This window comes from Passer montanus, unplaced genomic scaffold, assembly GCF_014805655.1.
Source record: "Passer montanus isolate IOZ18808 unplaced genomic scaffold, ASM1480565v1 scaffold21, whole genome shotgun sequence".
Taxonomy (NCBI): Eukaryota; Metazoa; Chordata; class Aves; order Passeriformes; family Passeridae; genus Passer; species Passer montanus.
This window is the reverse complement of record NW_024366703.1, coordinates 12,778,999-12,797,325: the sequence shown is the minus strand read 5'-3', so window position 1 is coordinate 12,797,325 and position 18,327 is coordinate 12,778,999. Positions and strand designations below refer to the sequence as shown.

Genomic DNA, 18,327 nt, shown 5'->3' with positions numbered 1-18,327 from the left:
CAAAACAGCCCTGGTGAAGCACCAACAACCAATGAAATGGGATGTGGGGATTTGAGGCACGTTGTGGTTTTGTCTTTGCAAACATTGATTAAAGGCCTCCCTATGTTTAAGCTGGAAGGAATGTGTTTAAGCCTTAGGAGCTTGTTGCAGGAGCTGATGTTATATTGGCTGGGTGTGTTCTGGATAAATGGCACTTAGGAGGTAACCACCAGTCAAGGTTGTGAAGCAGACTGTGAGTTTGCCACTCAGAGTGCTTTCAGAATTTGCATCATTAGAGTGTTTTCCTTGAACTCCTATACTGTGGAGGTTCTGATAAACTGCTTGTGCTTTGCAGGCCTGAAGTGTGTCAAGCTTTTCAGCTGCAGGAAAAGTGCTGCAATGAAAAACTTCAAAGAGGGTGAGAAGTCTTCATGAATGACTTGAGGGGGAAGTTTTGGCAGGGTACATTGAGCTTTTTACTCTGAATTTAAAGTGCAGGAAAATACTCCAAGCACAGGAATTCACATTCCATTCTGAGTTAAAGATTAAATTAATCTGGTAGTCACCCCGACTTTTGACTAGATGTCAGCACCTCTGGGTGTCTAAATCTCCCTGTTATTAAAATCCCTGGCTTTTCTCTGTGGCTGTTATGGGACATCCTGAGCTTTGGAAAATGTAGATCTAAATGGAGAGTTTTGGAAGACAGTGCTTTACACTCAGTTATTTAATAGCTGTTTTACTCCAGTTGATGGCTGAGGAATAATCACATGATCTCTTGGGAGATTCCCAATGCTCTATCACCTAAAGCTATGAATGGCTTGATGCCAACAGTGAGTGACAAACCTTGTGCATCACTATTTCCTCTCTGCTTAACCAGTGAGAAAGCAGAGGTGCTGTACACAAGAAAACAGCTCACTGTAGTGCAAACTCTGCACACGGGATTTGTTTCATCTGCTCTATTCTATTTCTCCAAAGCTGAAATAAAGCATTTTGCATGCCCAAAGTACCTCACAGGAACAAAGGAGATTATGGGATTGGTATGAGCAATTTGGTGTGCCCAGAAAACCCTAAAAGATCTGCCCTGTAGATGGGCAGTCCTGGGAGCAGCTGGACCAGTTTTGGATACTAAAGCAAAGCAAAAGCAACTGGAGAAACACCTCAAATTTATTGAACCCTCTGGGGGCTTTTTGTGTGTGAAGTTATATTCATCTTCCCAGAGTACTATTAGCATATTCACCTACATTTAAATAATTAATTTCCTTGTTATACGCCAACTCTTAATTTTTTGTTCTTTCAGAATTATTGAAATCTGTGACAAGAGGTAGTGATATGAGGAAATGCTTGGTTTCTGGTTTGTTAATCAATTCAATAATATCTCATTCTTCACAATTGCTTTATTTAATAGCACCAATTTCTGCTTTCAGGTCTTGACTTCCCTGTTAAGCATTTAAGTTTCAGAATTTTTTTTAATCTTTTAACCTTTATCCCTTTGATTTTTTTTTTCTCAGCCTATAATTTATTATACAGTCTCCTGTCAGAGGAGGAGGTAGACTAGGTGATTTTTACTGTATTGCAAATTATAATTATTATAGTTATTTGCATTAGTAATGGATTCATTCTTATCACTGAAAACAATTCCATTATCTGATCAGACAGTTATCTTCACACTGTCCGTGCTCATATACTTTTATTAGGCACCTCTTTCTCTGTGGGTCAAAAGGAGAATTATTCTTTGGTGCAGTCACTCTGCCCTCCACTTTTAACATTTTTCCCTGGTTAAAAGGAAGGTTTTCACTACCTTATGAGGGTCCCATGCAATACAAATATGCTGCTTTCTGCTGCTGTGCTGCCATCCCTTCAGAGCCAGCAAGGGAGGACACATGAGCAATGTCCCCTCTGTCACAGCCACTGGGAGAGGCTTCCTAATTCAGGTTCTATGGGAGGGAGTGAGAGGCTGGTTTTCATGACCCAGCAAAGACACTTTGGCTCCTTTTAAACGGAGCCAAATATTAAATTTTATATTTTAATTTAAATGGAATTAAAGCAAAAGCTTGAGGATCTGTGGTTTGTCCTTAATGAAGGAGAGAAGCCTCCTGCCAAGCCTTCCCTGGGCCTTGGAGGTGGGTGCAGAGGGGCAGACACATCCTCAAATATTAAATTTTATATTTTAATTTAAATGGAATTAAAGCAAAAGCTTGAGGATCTGTGGTTTGTCCTTAATGAAGGAGAGAAGCCTCCTCTGCCAAGCCTTCCCTGGGGCTTGGAGGTGGGTGATGGCAGAGGGAGGGTGCAGAGGGGCAGACACATCCCCTCTGACTCCCTGCTGAATTTGCTGTGCCTCTGCAGGGCTGTAAAATGGTCAGGTGCACTGATTTCCAAACTGCAGGCAAGGAGGAGATGAGGAAGGCTGGAAGGAGATGTGAGGTCAGGCCACAGAATCCCCCGAAGGACTGAGAGCACCTTGGTGAGGCCTCAGGGTGGTGGAGAACCCTTGTGCACTTCCCTCCTGATGATTTTTTCCCCCTCATCAAAAGTGAAGAGGCTGGTGTTGGGGTAAAGAATTAAGGACAATACAGAAAAGGTCAGTCTGGACAGAGAGTTTGTTTAATTTCTTTTTGAGCACTCCTGTGGTAGTTTCTGTAGTGTGACTTGGGCTGTAGCCAGAGCACAGAGTGCTTCGTGCTGGGAGAAGGAAGGGGTGGCTCCTGCTCTTCCATCACCCCAGGCAGGACAAGCTTAGCCTGTGTTTTGCACCCCATATAATTAAGGAGGTGACTGCATATATTCCTCCTCCATGAAGAACCTCTTCTGAGTGAGAAATGGTGCTGCACTTAGGGCTGCACTCACTTTCCAAAGAGGATAATCTGGACTCCCAGAGAATCCATCCTCTGAAACTGCACACCCCAAGCCACCAGAAATGTTCATTGCTGTTATTTTTCATATGGAATTGACACTTAGGTTATATAAATTGTATGCTAAATTACAATAATGTGAATTATTAGCTGAACTAGTGCATTACTGTGGAGGTGTAGATCCCTTTTTTTCCCCTTCACCTCCCTAATTGGTTAGATGTGAAGCTGTTATCTACTTAATGCAATTAAAGGTAATATCTTAGGATAAACACACAACAATAATTCCATGGGCCAGAGCACAAAGAGGGACTTGAATGCAACTTTTGTCTTTGGGTCTGACAAAATATAAGTCATCAAAGTGATAGCAAGTGCAGTAGCCACCCAGTTGTTACTGTGTAATTGAACACAACATTTCGACTAATTTGAAGAGTACTTTGCTTCTTGTTTCTGTTTGTCTGCAAGCACAGTTTAGAAGTGTCACATAGGGCACTATTAATATGTTTTGATTTAGAGCTGTGGAGCATCACATAATTGAACACAACATTTCGACTAATTTGAAGAGTACTTTGCTTCTTGTTTCTGTTTGTCTGCAAGCACAGTTTAGAAGTAAGTGTCACATAGGGCACTATTAATATTTTTTGATTTAGAGCTGTGGAGCATCACGTCAACCCTCTCCTTTCTTCCTCTGCCCTCTGCTGACCTTTTTTGAATTACCTTTCTCGTGTCTTCAAATTTTAGAATAAAAATGGTATCTGAAATTATTATATAATTTCTTTGGCAGAAAATGGCATTTTTTTCCAGTGAATATCTCTTTTGTCAAAGAAACTGCTTCCAGTTTATATCAGAAACAAAATGTTAACAAATTTAACCTTATTTTTCCACACTTTTTTACAACCACACATGGTATATATTTCTGAAGGATGAGGGTGGGGCAAAACAGTTTGGGAATTACACTCCAATCAAGAAAAAACAGCCTTCAAGGCATAACATCATAAAAGTCCTATTTGCAACCTCTGAGGACACATCCCAGGAAGGTATGGAAATAAATATACAGCCATAATACTGCCAGCTGGGGCTAGGTGATGAAAGCTCTAAAATGACAAACTAGATTAAAAAAAACCCTCCAGAGATTTGGGAAGGAGAATTCATCAATGCCAAATTAAGATACACTCAAATATTTCTTGAAAGATAGAACCTCATTATGCTGCTGATTTATGGAGCAAAGTAATGACTGTGGACAGCATTGTCTAAAGACAACAATGAGCACTGCAGTAATAATTAAAGTCACATGAAATCTTCAATTTTTATTGTTTTTGTCTAATTCTAAGATGATTTGTAATAAAGGGGAGAAGATCATCTCACGCAGCAGTCTAAAATGTAATGGAAATACGTGGCCCAAGTTGTTCCCATATTTAAAATATTTAAAATTCTTCTTGCAATGCTGCCCACCAGCAAAATAATAGTAATTTCTGGCAGGAACTGTAAAACCTTAACTATAGCGCAAAGCGTTTTTCACCAAATTACTCACTCTATATCCACAATTACAGCCCATTTTTTTTTTCTTATGCTGATAACAAAAGATACATTTTAAGATCCTCGCTGTGCTACTCTTCCTTTAATAAATAAAGTGAGCTTTTCAAAAGCCGCAAAATGATGCAGATAAAAATCAAAACATTTCTACATTTAAGGATGCAATCAAAGACTTGCCGTGAATGGTGGGATATTAAAGTTAAAAAAAAAAAAAAATCAATTTGCTGTGTATTTCTGACCATAGTTTGTCACAAATACCATTCCCAATAGATAAGAATGATTATATGGTAAAGAGCGTAATTTATATATCTCAAGCATTCTGCTTTTGTCACTGCCATCGTTAAGGAATTTGACACGTTTGCAGGAGAACAATATATGTCAACTGAAATATATACCAATTAGCCCTAAATGGGACACTGAAATGAATGATGCATGTGCATGCTATACTTAAAAGTAATAACATGTGGTTTAAAGTCGCTCGCGTTTTCAAACAAGAATTCTTTTTATGTTGTCATTTAAAAAATCTAATATTTCAAAAGGTCAGGAATAAATAGCACCATTAGCATTAAAAGCTAGCTAAAGGGAAAGTAATTTGTTGTTCATTTAACATTGCATTTTATGTAATAGCTTTGTAAAGTGTTCGGGAGGGGGGGAGAGATTTTACTCTGCTGAAACAGGATGACGGCAGCTCCAGTTCATTATTAAAAGGAGATTTTTTATTATGCTATTGTCAACTTTAACGTCTTGATTCTGTTAGGTGTTTGTTAAAATTACACGGGCTGCTGAAGTGGCTATGGCAAAGGATAATGCTGAGAATATCATAACTGTCAAAACAATTGTGTAGGCAAGAACCTGCTTATTCCAACATAATGGAACAAAAGACAAAGGAGAAACTCTTCTGCAGTGTTAGGAAGTTAATAACCCTGTTGAGGTTTCCTCAGCAGGAGGCACTGAGATCAGGCCACCAAGTCCTGGGAGAGACAAACAGGGAAGGCAGAAGGGAGCAGGGGATGCCAAAGGGATGGGGGCTACATGAAAACCCAATAGCAGACACCAGCTCCCCTGCCCATGGCTATTCAGAAACCCAGAACTGCTTATATTCCTGGAGAGGGTTTGTGTGTTCCTTCAAGGACTGGATGAAGTGTGAAAGCCTCTGTTCCTGTGGCTGGATCCTCTTCCTCCTGCCCAATGCAGCCCTGGGAAGCCAAGGAAGGCATTGCAGGAGCAGCCCAGAGCTGGACTTAGCAGAGCCCAATGCAGGACAAAGAACTCAAATCCTTGCATTTATTAGGCCTGACTCTATTATCCTACCACTATAAGACTGACCACATTTAGGAAAAACTGGAGACAAAATAAATGTCAGCTTTTAAGTGTCCTTCTGGACTGGGAGGAAAGCACACAGAGAGAACTCTGCTGCACTTGCTGCTGCCCGAGGAGCTGCACGGGAGAGGGAATGAGACAGGGGAGATAATCCAGGAATTCAGCAAATTCAACCAGCCTGGTGTTGAATATTTCCAGAGATGGGGAACCTAACACCTCTCAGGGCAACCTGGGCCAGTTTTAGCACTCCTACAGAACTTCTGTAATACAGAACTTCTTGCATAAATCTAATCTAAGTCAAGTAGTACCTTTTAATCTGGGCAAGAAGCAGAAGTGCAGTTTAGAAGGTTTTTAAGCATAAAAGCAAGCCTGCATGTCTCTGACTAAAACTGAAATTGCTGGAGGATATTTTCTTCAGTTGTGTTAAAGCAAGGAGCACTTTGGCTTTTATATAAAGAACTTACTTCAGCCCAGAGCATGCCCATAGGTTGCTAATCTTCAGTACTGATGTTTCTTTGTCTGTTATTTACATCCCCTCTCTCCTTCCCATCACCCTGTGAGAGCTGGCAGAATGCACTCAATTAACAAAAAAACAAAATACAACAACAACAATAAAAAGTCTAACCCAAAAAAAAACACTGGGGTTTTTTTCTATATTAGAAAAGTAGTGCTCCAACACAAAATAAATTGGTTTTCACCTCCATCACTACACAGAATCTAAAGCCTTGCTGGGGGGTGATGTCCTCCAGGACAGGGTGTTTTGGGTGAGGAAAGCTCGCCCAGAGAGACAGAAGGAGCAGATGCCCTAGTGTGGGGAACCTCAGGAGAAATTGAGAGAAGGTCCCCAGGAGGAGAAAATCTGTGTAGCAGCAGATTCACAGCAGTTCTGTGAGGTTTTATCAGTGAGGATGAGATTCCTCTGGCAGCAGAGGAGATGCAGCCCCTTGTCCAGCAGAATGCTCAGAGACACGAGGCAGGATTACATGGGGACAGAAATGAATTTGTTTTCTGTTACCTGCCCCCTTTCCTCTTGCTTGAAATTATTTTGAAACAGGCTGAAATCAAGGGAATTCCTCAACAGGTTTTGGGCACATTCACTCTTAAAGCCACTCTAAAAATTCTCTTTATAGAGATGTATCCACAGATTTAACTCTTCCTCCCAAACCAGCAAAACCCCACCCCAAACAACCCACACCACCAGTATTAAAATTGCAGATTCCAGTGTTTTATGTATGAGTAGCTTTTATTGGTAGCAAGGATTTGGGGATGCAAATGTGCTCTTAGCAAGCAGTCAGGGTCTGCAGGACATCCTCCCTCACGGTCTCAGAGCCACAGAAACGGTACCTGAGGATAAAGGAAATGAGAGCACCTTGAGCTGTCAGCAGCTGTTGAAATTATACAAGTGGTTTTACTTTGATGTTAACACAACCTGATCTGTCATTTCAGGCAACTGAACAGGACAAACAAATTTGAATTGTTACTGCTGTGGAAAACATTGAAAGACTCTATTCATTCTGCTTCATTGCCCACCTTACTTTAATGTTACAGTTTTGGGCTTTTCCCCCAGATTTTCTGCTACCATCTCTATAGAGATGACCACAACTATTTGTGCAAAGGCTAAAAGTCAGTAGAAGGGCGAGTTCCTATCTACAGAAATACACTTTGTCAGCAATGTGCTTTGTTGACTGGGAACTACAACCAGACTTAGGACCTCTGCTTAAGGTGAATTCAAGTGCTGCTTGGCTGCAATAATTTCACTTTGCTTTAAACTGTTTCCACCTCCCATGTTGTCAAGTGGTGGAACATTTGAAAATAGAATAAATAAAATTTAAACTCTGCCTCCTGTTCTAGATACCAACTCATGATGTAGATAAAATAAAATAACTGATCAAAAAATGAAGGAATGTTTAAAAGTCCAGGAAAATTAGTGAAACTGGATCAGTAAACCATGCTTCTATAATCTGAACATCCAAGCCATACTTCACAAAGTCTAGAGAAATCAATTTCAGCCTCTTTCCCTCAGCTTTATATGTACCTTTCAGCGCTGCTCCAATTGTTCCTCATTGGAAAGGTGAGTTTATTATCACCATCCTCTTTAGTCAATCATGACCTTAGGGGTCATCAGTACCAGTGGAATACTTGGCTGGTTCCAGCTGACAGTGAATCAGACCCACAAATAATCTGGTTTTGTGGGTAGTAGGAATTTGGGAAGAATGATGCTGCCAATCTAAGTGTTAATTTCTCTCATCAGAGAAAAGAAATTTTTTTTTCAGAAAGTTTGCTCTTCTAAAGCCTGGATAGATTTTCAGTTTTTCTTTGACGCTATTTAAGGCAAAATGTTGAAGTAGTAGTGAATAGAACTATGGGTGAACAGTGTCTTGAAAGGAAGGAAAGAAAAGGTTTCCTTGAGAATCTTGTCCTTTTAATGCCTTAAATAACTTTTCTTGTGAAAAGGCTTCCACTCCACTTATAATTTTGTCACCTATCTTCTCCAGTAACTTTCAAGTTTTTCACCATGGATATACTCACTCTTTTCCATTTTGCCCAGCTTCTACAGTGACAGTAGCAGCTCCCAGTTTAGGAAGAGATGGGTTTATCACGTTGTTGTTCCAAAGGAACTTAACCTTGCTGATTTCTCCTACATTAACTTCGGCATCAATGTAGGCTGTGTAAGTGTTGCCTGGTTGGAGGGTACCCCTGTGAAAAACAGCATTTTATGGATGTGAGGCATGGCAACGTTTACAGTTAATTACCAGTCTTGTCAAACGCTCTGCCATGGTGGCAAGAGGGTAGAAATTCAGCAGAGAGACAACATTTATGCTATTACATGGTAGCAACATTATTGCCAGATTTCTGATGTCATTCATCCCAAATCACTTTTTCAGAGGCAGCAAAGGCAGGTGGGCCTGAAATGCTGCTTTTTTGTTTCTCACTTCATAAAATTAATTAAAACAGAATTATTAATTACAACTGCAAATTAAGGGTTCTAGAAGAAAAGGTTTTTTTCTATTGAAATTTTAACTTACTTGATGATCTGGTGCTGCTTTGTGTTCCGACTATTGCCATACAGGGCAACATTTACCCGTCCTGTTACTTTGCTCTTTCCAGAGAGGGTCACGGACACTTTGTACCTCCAAACTACACAGAAGAAATAGAATTACTTAGATTGTACCCAAGGAGAAATAGTCCCCAAAATATCAAATTCTAGGGGTTTTTTTGTTTTGTTTTCATGTCTGTACAGTATAGTTGAGAGCAGAAAATACAAAACAGTGAGTCAAATCTGTTTTTATATCCTAATGAGATCAACATGAGAAATGGAAGATATTTGTATTAATTTCTGAAAGAGAAAAAAGAGAAAACTAGTCCATATTGTAGTAAATACAATACAGATCTCAATGCATACAATAAATACATACATCTCAATAAATACAATACAGAATTTTGACCATGAAGGTTTTCATACAGAGTGAAGCTTTATCCCTAAAACCCTTTTATTTCAACTTCACTACCATGAAGTGAAGAGTGAAGTTGAAATAAAAGGGTTTTAGGGATAAATACAGATACAGAATCTAAGCAGCACAAAAGAATTCTGAAGCTCCAGGAAAATAATTTTTGTGGGTGGGAACTTTCTTGTAGAGTGCAGTTAGCAAAAGGAGCTCAAGAAAATTCTGATTTGTTCTTAGAAGGGCAAATTAAGCAATGTGTTGTGAGAGCTGGCATTTAGGATAACTGAGGTTGTAAAGGAGCTCATCTTGTCCATCAGTTCTGAAACCAGCTGTGATCAGCTTGTTCTTGGCCTTTGTCAAATGGACTTTTGGGCATTTCCAATGATGGAGATTTCCCAGCTTCCCGGGCCCCTCTTCCTGTATTTAAACAGTGCCACCGTGATGTAATATTCATAATATTTAATAAGAAATTCCCTTTCTGCAACTTCTGTGCATTGTCTCTCCTCCCTTCTCCTTGAACCTTGCAGTTCTCTAAACATCTCAGTAACCTCCACTAGACTCCAGAGTTTGTCAGCAACTTTCTTGTCCTGTAGAGCCCCAAGCTGGCATTAGTGGTGGGGCAAAGGAGGAAAAAGCATGAAGAACACAAGAGACTTTGCACTGTGATGAGATCTGTTCATCTGCTAAAGTTAACTGTCAAACAGGAAAATAAAAATTTTACGGGGAGTATGTAGCAATGGAAGCATTCAAAACTCACGAGGAAAATCCCTGGCCTCTCCAGTATTCAGGTAAAGTTTTGTGAATTCGCTCTTAATCTTGTCCTTGAATTTGTCAGCATAGTGACCCATATTTGGGCATCCCTCTGCGGGGCATGGGAAACAGCTTCCCTAGTGAAAACAAATATATCTATTAATAACATTATCCAGCCAGACAAGGAAAAGAAAAAAAAAAAGTATTCAAAGGATTTATTTTAAATAATGTTTTCAATAGGGTCCATCCCGAAGCTCTGAGAAATACTTACTTTTTGAAAAAGATCATATGAAGCACAAGTATAGCCTAAAAATCCGTCAGGGTAGATGATACTGTCCGAGTAATACTTGTAACTCCGCAAGTGATTGCAAGCCACGAAGTCCCGAGTTCCTGTGAAAAGATGCCCCCAGGTTGGTTCTCCTTTTGTCTTCCCACTCAAGGAAGGAAACCCATGTCACGAAATGCATCATTCCTCCTCAAGAGCCTCATCTCAGTTCTTGGAGAATCAAACGTGGGGTTGGAACCTTACCTGCTTCTGATGCACTCACCCTCAGGAATGGTTCCCTAGGGAATGTCACTGGCTCAACAGGTATAAAATGTAAACTTGAAATGCTTTGTGGAGACCGACTGTGCAGCTCAGCCCAGCCCCTGTCCCTCAAAAAACCACTTATTCAAGCAATCTGACCGAGTTTAACAATAGAAACCAGAGCTGCCTGAAGCAGGTCTTTTGTAGGCAACAGTTTCATTACCATAACAAAAGAAAACCAAATGAAAAGTATTTAACAGTGAACTTCCTAGGGCAGTGCTGATTTGCTCCAGCTGAGGGCTTCAAAACAAAATTATTATTATTTGGGGGGTACTTAAGAAAGGGAGACTCTTAAAATTAAAATAATGAATATATTATTTTCCTTTGTGTTGCCTGTATTTTCCTGACTTCAGGTTAAAAAGAAGACCGTGTACTACGCAGTTATTTCTTTGTGCTTTAATTCCCCATTATTGATAACAAGTTTACTCTATTAAAAAAAAAAAAAAAAAAAAGAGCGAGAATGAAAAAGTAATGCCTCCAGCTGCATTGAAGAAAACCTGGAGTAAAAGGCTAGCGATCACAAATCAGATAATGGATTCCCAGAGTTTAAGTTGTTTGCAGTAGTGTAAGAAAGAGCTCAAGATAATGTACTGAAAAATCTCCACAGCGGAAATCTTCGAGGTTTTTTATTTATTTTTTTTAATCTTATGTGCAATTTAATTTTGGAAATATACATAGGAATCCTCTGATACTTACAGATTTCATTAGAACCACGTTAAACAACAGTGTATTTGAGCAACTACGTGCCAATCTTTTTTTAGCTGCCTAAAAATAGGCACAATGAGATCACTTCAATGCAATTCTGATTGTAATCTGTAACTTAACAAGGAATCGAATTAATTGCTCTGTCTCCGAAGAATTTCAGCCCAAGACACGCTCCCAGGAGTAGCTGTGAACATCTTTGCCCAATTCCACCAGTGCTGCTGCTGGGCAGTTAGACACAAAATGCAATGTGTTGTTTAAAAACCCTTCAAAATGTTTGGCACAGCTCCAGCAACTTTTGTTTCTGATATTAGATCCTTGAGAGGAAACACATTTTCCAGAGGCAAACCCTTTGTCTTGTTTATTTTTTAATAAGCTCTGGAAAAGTGGTGGGTTTTGAGCATTTTAACTGCTTCGCTGCAGTCTGCAGCTGGTGGATACACAAAATCTAATGTAAAACACCTGAATTAAGGCAAGATAAGTGGCTACACTTCGAGGGCTTCCCCTGAATTTGTAATGCAAACAACACACTTGCCTTCCCAGATGCCATCGAGGTCTACGATCTGTGAAACAGGGTTCTTGTCACACCCGGGCATCTCCACTCCTCCGTTTGGATAAAAGTCGAGATGTCCTATGGCTGGGCGCATGCCAAAACCTGGAGCATTTGAAACAGGGGTAAGCACGATTTGAATGAATGTTGTCTCGTACCTGCAGCTGCTGGCTCCAAGTTTGCCTGTGCACGGCAGTAAATAGTAAATAATCAGTAGAGTAGAGCTGCACACTCACCTAAGTTGGGGATTGTGGGAGCTGTGTCTGTGTGGATAACGTCAACAAATTCTGCATCAGATTTATCCAGTCTGACTTCAATTGGAGTGCCTTGGAAATAAGGTTGGGCAGGGTCCAGTCCTGAGAGAAAAGGAGCAGTGTTACGTATGAACAAAGAAATATAGGTGTAGAATCATTTTACATATCATTGAGTGTATATAATGAATGTCACAAATAGAAATTCTTATATCTAAGTAATACAGGCATTAATAAAATGAGGATGTGTGCTCTCTCTTACCAAATGGCTTTCCTCCCAGGAAGCCTGTTAAATTTCACTGCTTTACATGCTTGCAGCAATACTTGAATGCCAACACTTGGAATTAACTTTTTTTTTTTTTAATTGAACTTCTCTTTAATAACATTACTCAAACTGAGGTTACTGTGTCTGCATCCCAAGTAACTGATCCATCTGCATGGTTTCCAGAGTCCCTTGCTTGAGAGTACTCAGAGGAATTTGTGCTGATAGCACCCCCTGCTTGGAGGTGTTGAAACCTGCCTGCCTACATCAGGCTCCAGTCAGATTTTGGGAAAAACATCTAGTTTTGAAGCAACGAGCTTTGCTTTTGAACCTAGCAGAAAACGGAATCAATTTGCTTCCCAAATTTCTGCAGCAATTTCAGGTGCTTTTAAAGTCTTGGAAATTGCACAGTTTTAACTGCCTTATACTTGCATCTCTTCTTGTCGCTAGGCAGCTTACTTTGAGTTTGCTTTTAAACTGAATTTTGTAGACCGTTAATTTCACCAAGCCTGAAATCCCCAAGGAAAATTAACAATTGAAAAGGATTTTGTTAATAATGTCCAAAATTGTGTTTTATCCATGAAGGGCCACTCTGCTTAATGCACACTGCCCTTGGCATTGCCTACATGATGAATAAGGAGCTCAAACCCATAGCTTTAACCTCTGGAAGTGCTGAACACGTTCAAGAAAATCCCTTAGCTCTGTAACACATGTGCAAGCAAAATAATTATCACACTCTTTCCCCCCGCTTAGCACAGCCCTGCTCCTTGGGGTGCAGTGTGAAAGGAGCATGACATTCCAACTGCCCCTGACTGTTCTGCAGCCCGGAGATGCAATCGTAGTGGGAATGAGAGCGGGTAGCAGGGTTTTGTGTGGCTGTGGTGGCTGCAGGCACTGACCGGTGATTCTGCCGATGCCCGGGCGCCTCCGGCCGGCCTCGCCAGCAACGTGAGCTCCCAGGCTGTGCCCGATGATGTGAACATCTGCCGGGGAGTACCCGTAGTCTTCCTGGCAAAACAGCAAGGAACAAACATCACCTGCTTGCCCCTTTGCATCAGCAGCAGGGAGGATTTGAGAGGGGCTGGAAAACTACACTTAATTTGCCTGCTGGCTCAGGATTTCAGCACCTCTTTGCCAGTTACTTCTGTCCAGCACACAGATTTTCCAAACCTCCTTATTCAGCTGCTGCCCTGGTTTTGGAGGTTGGTATAACTCCAGACAGCTCTGTCAAGAGTCCTGAAAGGCTCTGTATCTTTCCCTTAAGAATACTTGTCTGGCTGGGAAGAATAGGCCAGCCAGGAGCTTTTAGTTACTCCTGGCTGGAGTTACACCTGGTGGAGTTACACTTTTAGTTACGCACAAAGCTGGAGGAGGCCATGAAATGAGAGATGCCTTCAGCCTTTTTGGGCAGGAATTCAGTAGCTGCAATGCAGATGTGGAGAATGAGAGGTGGGCCAGAGCACTGCTAGACCCAGCGCACTCTCTGGTTTTAGTTATTTATAGTTCTTTTATGGGAAATTTGTGTTGAAAGCAATTAGATTAAGAGAAGGCTTCAGACGAAGCTTTGCTGCCAAAGGAGCCACCTCCTGTGGGTTTGGGCACTGTCCACCACAGCTTTCCCTGGGGCAGCTGGTGGGTCCTGCTTGTCCCCAGCCAGTGCTGCCAGCTGGTTTTCTGGTCTTTTTGAGAGCTCATTGGTTCTCTCTCCATGAGAAAGAAGTTTGCCATATCTATTATTTCTGCATATTTCGTTTTACGCTGCATTTGTTAACATCTACAGAGTAACTCTGGCTGTTCTATGAGGATTTCCTTTAGAATTTCCTCTCCTTAAGTTGGCAGGCCTCCCTGCTATCACATAATATTCTCCTTTAAAAAAAAATTGTGCTGTTTGTTTTCAGCACAAATTATTATGGAGTAGAGGACAATATTTTCTGCTGGTCACATCTACATTTGTGCAAGTTCCAGAGCTGTATTTCTTCCAGATGAGCTCTATAGTACAGCTTTAGAAGCAGCAGGCTCTTACCATGAGGACATTGATAAAGTAAGCGATTTCGGCGCCCACGACGCGGACGTTGTTGGCTGCCTGGGTGTACTGACACCTTGCACCTCTCTTCCAGCTCACACAGATGCAGTTCACATCTTCCACAGTAAGCATCCTCTGTTTGGCAAAACAAAAGTAAAAACCGTGGTAAATACAGTGTGAGATCAGTCCATGTTTGTCATTGTGGCTCAGCTATTAAATCCGGTGTGAACTCGTATGAGAATGACTTGAAAACCAAAGCTGTAGCATGGATGTGTGCTCAGAGGGGTTGGTGTGATCACACAATGCTCAAAGAGGGTGATATGTAATGTAGTAATCATTTCAAATACCCAGAGAAGTATTTCTTACAGAAAGGAAAACAAAATCAATAATGAAACTTTGCATTTTTATCTTCAATCAAACTTGGTATGTACCACTAAATAAGAGCTCTACTTATGCTCCTATTTACTTCAGTGATTTAAAAGTACTACTTTTACTCAAATTCAATTAGAATATTTTTGATAGCAAAAGCCAATAATAGTTTTCTGATGCAGATTTGTAAGAAAGAGAATGTTTTCATAAGATGGTGTACAAACTGTTGGTGTTCATTTCGGATTTCTGGCTTTTTTTGGAAATATGCATGTAGAGGCTTTGCCACAGAATCAGAAGCTTTACTGCTCTCCATTGAGCTGGACTGTTTGGCTAAAAGTATTTTGTTTTAGCAGCTTAAGTATATGGCAACCACTGACAAAGGACAAAAAAGGCAATAAAAGTGTCAGTGACCATACTAGAAGTGGTAAAAATCAATATGCAGATAGGATTGTTGCTTAATGGGAAGGAAAACAAGTAACAGATACACATAGGAGGATTGATGTATTCACAATCCCCTTTGCTCTATTCTTTATTGAAAGGATTCACTGAGACCAGTTTGTTTCTAAATATAAACTAGAGTATTGTGATAAAACACAGGCTACTGGAATAGATGAAGAATTTAAGGATTTATCTCATGCCTCTACATCCTGGAAAATTGATCAAATGGATTTAAGGCACAAGCTGAAAAAAAATATTGTGAGCTATCTCATTGATTGTGAAGTTCCAGGAAACAAATCTCTATTTTAAAGTGCAAAATATAAGACAGAAAATTATAAAAACATCAATCTGCTTCTGATACTTGAAACAAATTATTAACTGACAAATCCAACAATCATCCATAGTTTTTCTCTTCTTTTGATCTAGCATCAAAAACAAGCAGGCAGTGGGGATGCAATAAATGTGAAATATCTTGATTTTAGTTTCATGTTGTTCCTCATAGCGTTCTTATAAGTAAAATAGGAACACATTATTTTAAAAAAATTGTATTTCTGTTAATGGTTGAAAAACCTTATCCTCAAAGTGCCATCAAGTAGTGTTTTGCTCTGCTTCATGACCAGGGGCTTTCATTAGCTCTAGCTGCAATTTAAATCATTTTTGGAGGCCTTGAGAAAGCCACAAGCTGGAATTGCACTTTGCATAGGGAGAGAGTTAGGAAACAATTTATGGAATTAGCACAAAAATCAATAAAGCAGAGTGCTTTACTACATTCAGCGCTCATAGCAAGTCCTAGATTGAAAGCTTTGTTTGAAATGCTCCCCCTGAGGTCCCCTTTGCATGTACATTTTTATGTCTTTATAGCTTTTGGCAATGGCCAGCCCGGGTGCTCAGCCTCCTGCACCCATGTGGCAGCCCAAACCTCCCTGATAGCCCTTCCACATCTAGAAACCTTCTCTTGCCTGGGGAAATAGGATGCAGGAGCTCTGAGTCTGCAGCTATTTCTGGAATCACCCCGATCCCAGCCAATATCTTACTCCAGGGTTTGTGGGTTTTTTACCAAGAAAAAGGGCACTTACTGAGTCAAATCTTTTTGTCACTCACTTCACTAAAGAGAAAAGCTGAATGCATTTTACCTCATTATTTCCTCAAGGTGCAAAGCTACATATTCAATTTGGTAACAATCTGAACAGGCAAACTAATTTTTGCTTTCTTATCACCACAAATACCATGAGAAAAATTGGTTAGAAACAGAGGAAACAGACAATTTATAAGAATGTGTTTATAAATGCAAACTGAGGGCATCCCTGTGGTACCTACCTTGCACATGTCTGACAGCCAGTTTTCTTCTCCCTTGTCTACAAATCCATGTACAATAAATCTGGTCTTCCTGTTTGCTTTAAAATTTGAGGCCTTGAGTGTTGCCTTATTAACAGCAGACACCTCCTACATTAATGTAGATATAAAAAAAAATAATTAGCATAGACAAGAACATAATAAACCTTTACATCCACTTTCTGTAAATAAGTTTTCAAAATTGCAAAGATCTGAACCATGCTTATCTGTGCAGGTGTTTAAAAGTTTTGCAATGCTGAACTAATCTGCAAGAATTCACATGAAGGTTCATGTGTATCTCCATTCAAAGTAAATTTTGACACCCACCTTAGAGCAGGCAACACTTCAGCATGCTTTCATTTTATCTGTGGAAAAAAATTTCCCCCAAAATGCTCAGTTCCCAGTACTTCTCAGTGGAGACCCTGCCAAGGAGCTGGAAGAGGTGGTCTTTGGAATAATGTGGGAGTTTGGCCATTTTTAACACTTTTCAGGAGCACAGCTGGAATCTGTGTTTATTTACAAGTTTTGCATGTGGTACACCAATGTATAAACCACAACAGCTCTTACTTGAAAGTTGTCAGGGTTCTCTTTAGTGTACAGGAGGAAATGGGTGTCCACACTCTCTGGTTTCCAGGGTAATTTGTAGATTGGCCTTTCTACAGTCCCAGACCATGGCGCATCATCTGTGAAGCACCCAAGCCTATCATAGCAGACTTCTTTGCCTGTAGCACGAAGAACCAGAAAAAAGAAAAAAAAAGTATGAATGAGCAGAGAAATGGAGCAGTCAGAACTCAGAGCATGGCTTCTCTGGGGGGGTGTCTTTTTTTTTATCCTAGAAAATCCCACAGTTTGCAGAAAGCCAAGACCAGCAGTTGACCTTTCCTAGATCTTGAGGGGCTGCAGTTTAGCCCAAGGACAGAAGCCATGCTATCTCTCATCAGCAAGGTCTTCAGAGGAATTCCTTTGTGGTATCCTTGGGTACCCTCCCCCAGCTGTTGCTTTGCCCAAGGCAGAGACAGCTGATGAGTTTCTCCTAATGCCAGGTGAAAATATTGTAGATAATCAGCAATAAATTGAGACTATGCTGAACAGCTGACTGCACATGGGAAGTCTTGTACTACACAAGCCAGTGTCTTCTGCTGAATACAAAGCTATGCCCGCATTAGCCTGCCTCCTCCCCTTGCCCTGGCTTTTTTTTTTTTCCATTTCCATCATTAATAAGAGTACAAGAAGTAATTTTCTATGTTTAGTAGAGCAGTAGCTTTGTTCTGAGATAGGAAACATCAGCTTTTCTTGCTCACTCTTATGACAGAATTCCCAGAGTGGAGAAAAAAGACAACACTCACACTCTCATCTCATCATTCCTACATGGAAAAGTGATCCACATTAACCTCAATAAATAAGTTTTAAGGCACCGGGGTGTAGAATAACACCTAGAAAATAGGTGGAAAATACAGCAGCATAGAAAGGCAATACAAACACTAACCCCACATGCTTACCTTCTGCTGCGCTGAGCAGAAACAGGGCCAGAATCCAAAATCCAAACATCTGGAACAGTAGAAAAAGAAGCAGCTAGGATTTGCTAACCCACTTGTTTAGAAAGCACACTCAGCCCCCTGGTGCTGAATTTCCTCAGGGTGAACAGAGTGCCTGTTGTTTCTGCAGGATGCATCCCTGACTGCTGTGTGCCAGACGCACTCTGTGGGAGGCAGGTTTGTGTTTGCTTGCTCCATGAGAGATTGGGGGCCATAAATATGTAAAAGCATAACTTAAATCCAGGCTGGCTTTTTTTCCTGCTAATAAAATACTTCTAATATTTTAGAATTAGCATGAGGATTAGAGAACATGAGCTGCCATTCCCCTTCACACTCCTGTGCTGTGAGAAGCCACAAACCTGACAAGGTACAAGGAAAAACCCCCAGACCCGAACTACTTAC

General features: G+C 40.5%; 1 protein-coding gene across 1 annotated transcript; it reads right to left on the bottom strand.

The window, feature by feature from the left end:
• Positions 1–6,899: 6,899 nt before the first annotated feature.
• On the bottom strand, positions 6,900–17,938 carry LOC120502169 (pancreatic triacylglycerol lipase-like). The gene is made up of 12 exons (XM_039709340.1): positions 17,890–17,938; positions 16,958–17,112; positions 16,376–16,501; positions 14,252–14,386; positions 13,128–13,236; positions 11,952–12,071; positions 11,701–11,820; positions 10,149–10,267; positions 9,885–10,014; positions 8,708–8,819; positions 8,211–8,378; positions 6,900–7,025 (listed from the first exon to the last, which is right to left on the bottom strand). Exons 1-12 carry the CDS (start codon positions 17,936–17,938, stop codon positions 6,962–6,964), a joined length of 1,407 nt encoding a protein of 468 aa, XP_039565274.1. The 3' UTR covers positions 6,900–6,961.
• Positions 17,939–18,327: the final 389 nt, after the last annotated feature.

Bases quoted from the DNA above. Each gene is read 5' to 3' on its own strand.
- LOC120502169 (XM_039709340.1), bottom strand. From the start codon at position 17,938: ATGTTTGGATTTTGGATTCTGGCCCTGTTTCTGCTCAGCGCAGCAGAA. The intron at 16,502-16,957 runs GTAAGAGCTGTT...ACATTAATGTAG, and splicing joins AGAACCCTGACAACTTTCAA to GAGGTGTCTGCTGTTAATAA. The intron at 10,015-10,148 runs GTAAGTATTTCT...TGTTTTCACTAG, and splicing joins CATATGATCTTTTTCAAAAA to GGAAGCTGTTTCCCATGCCC.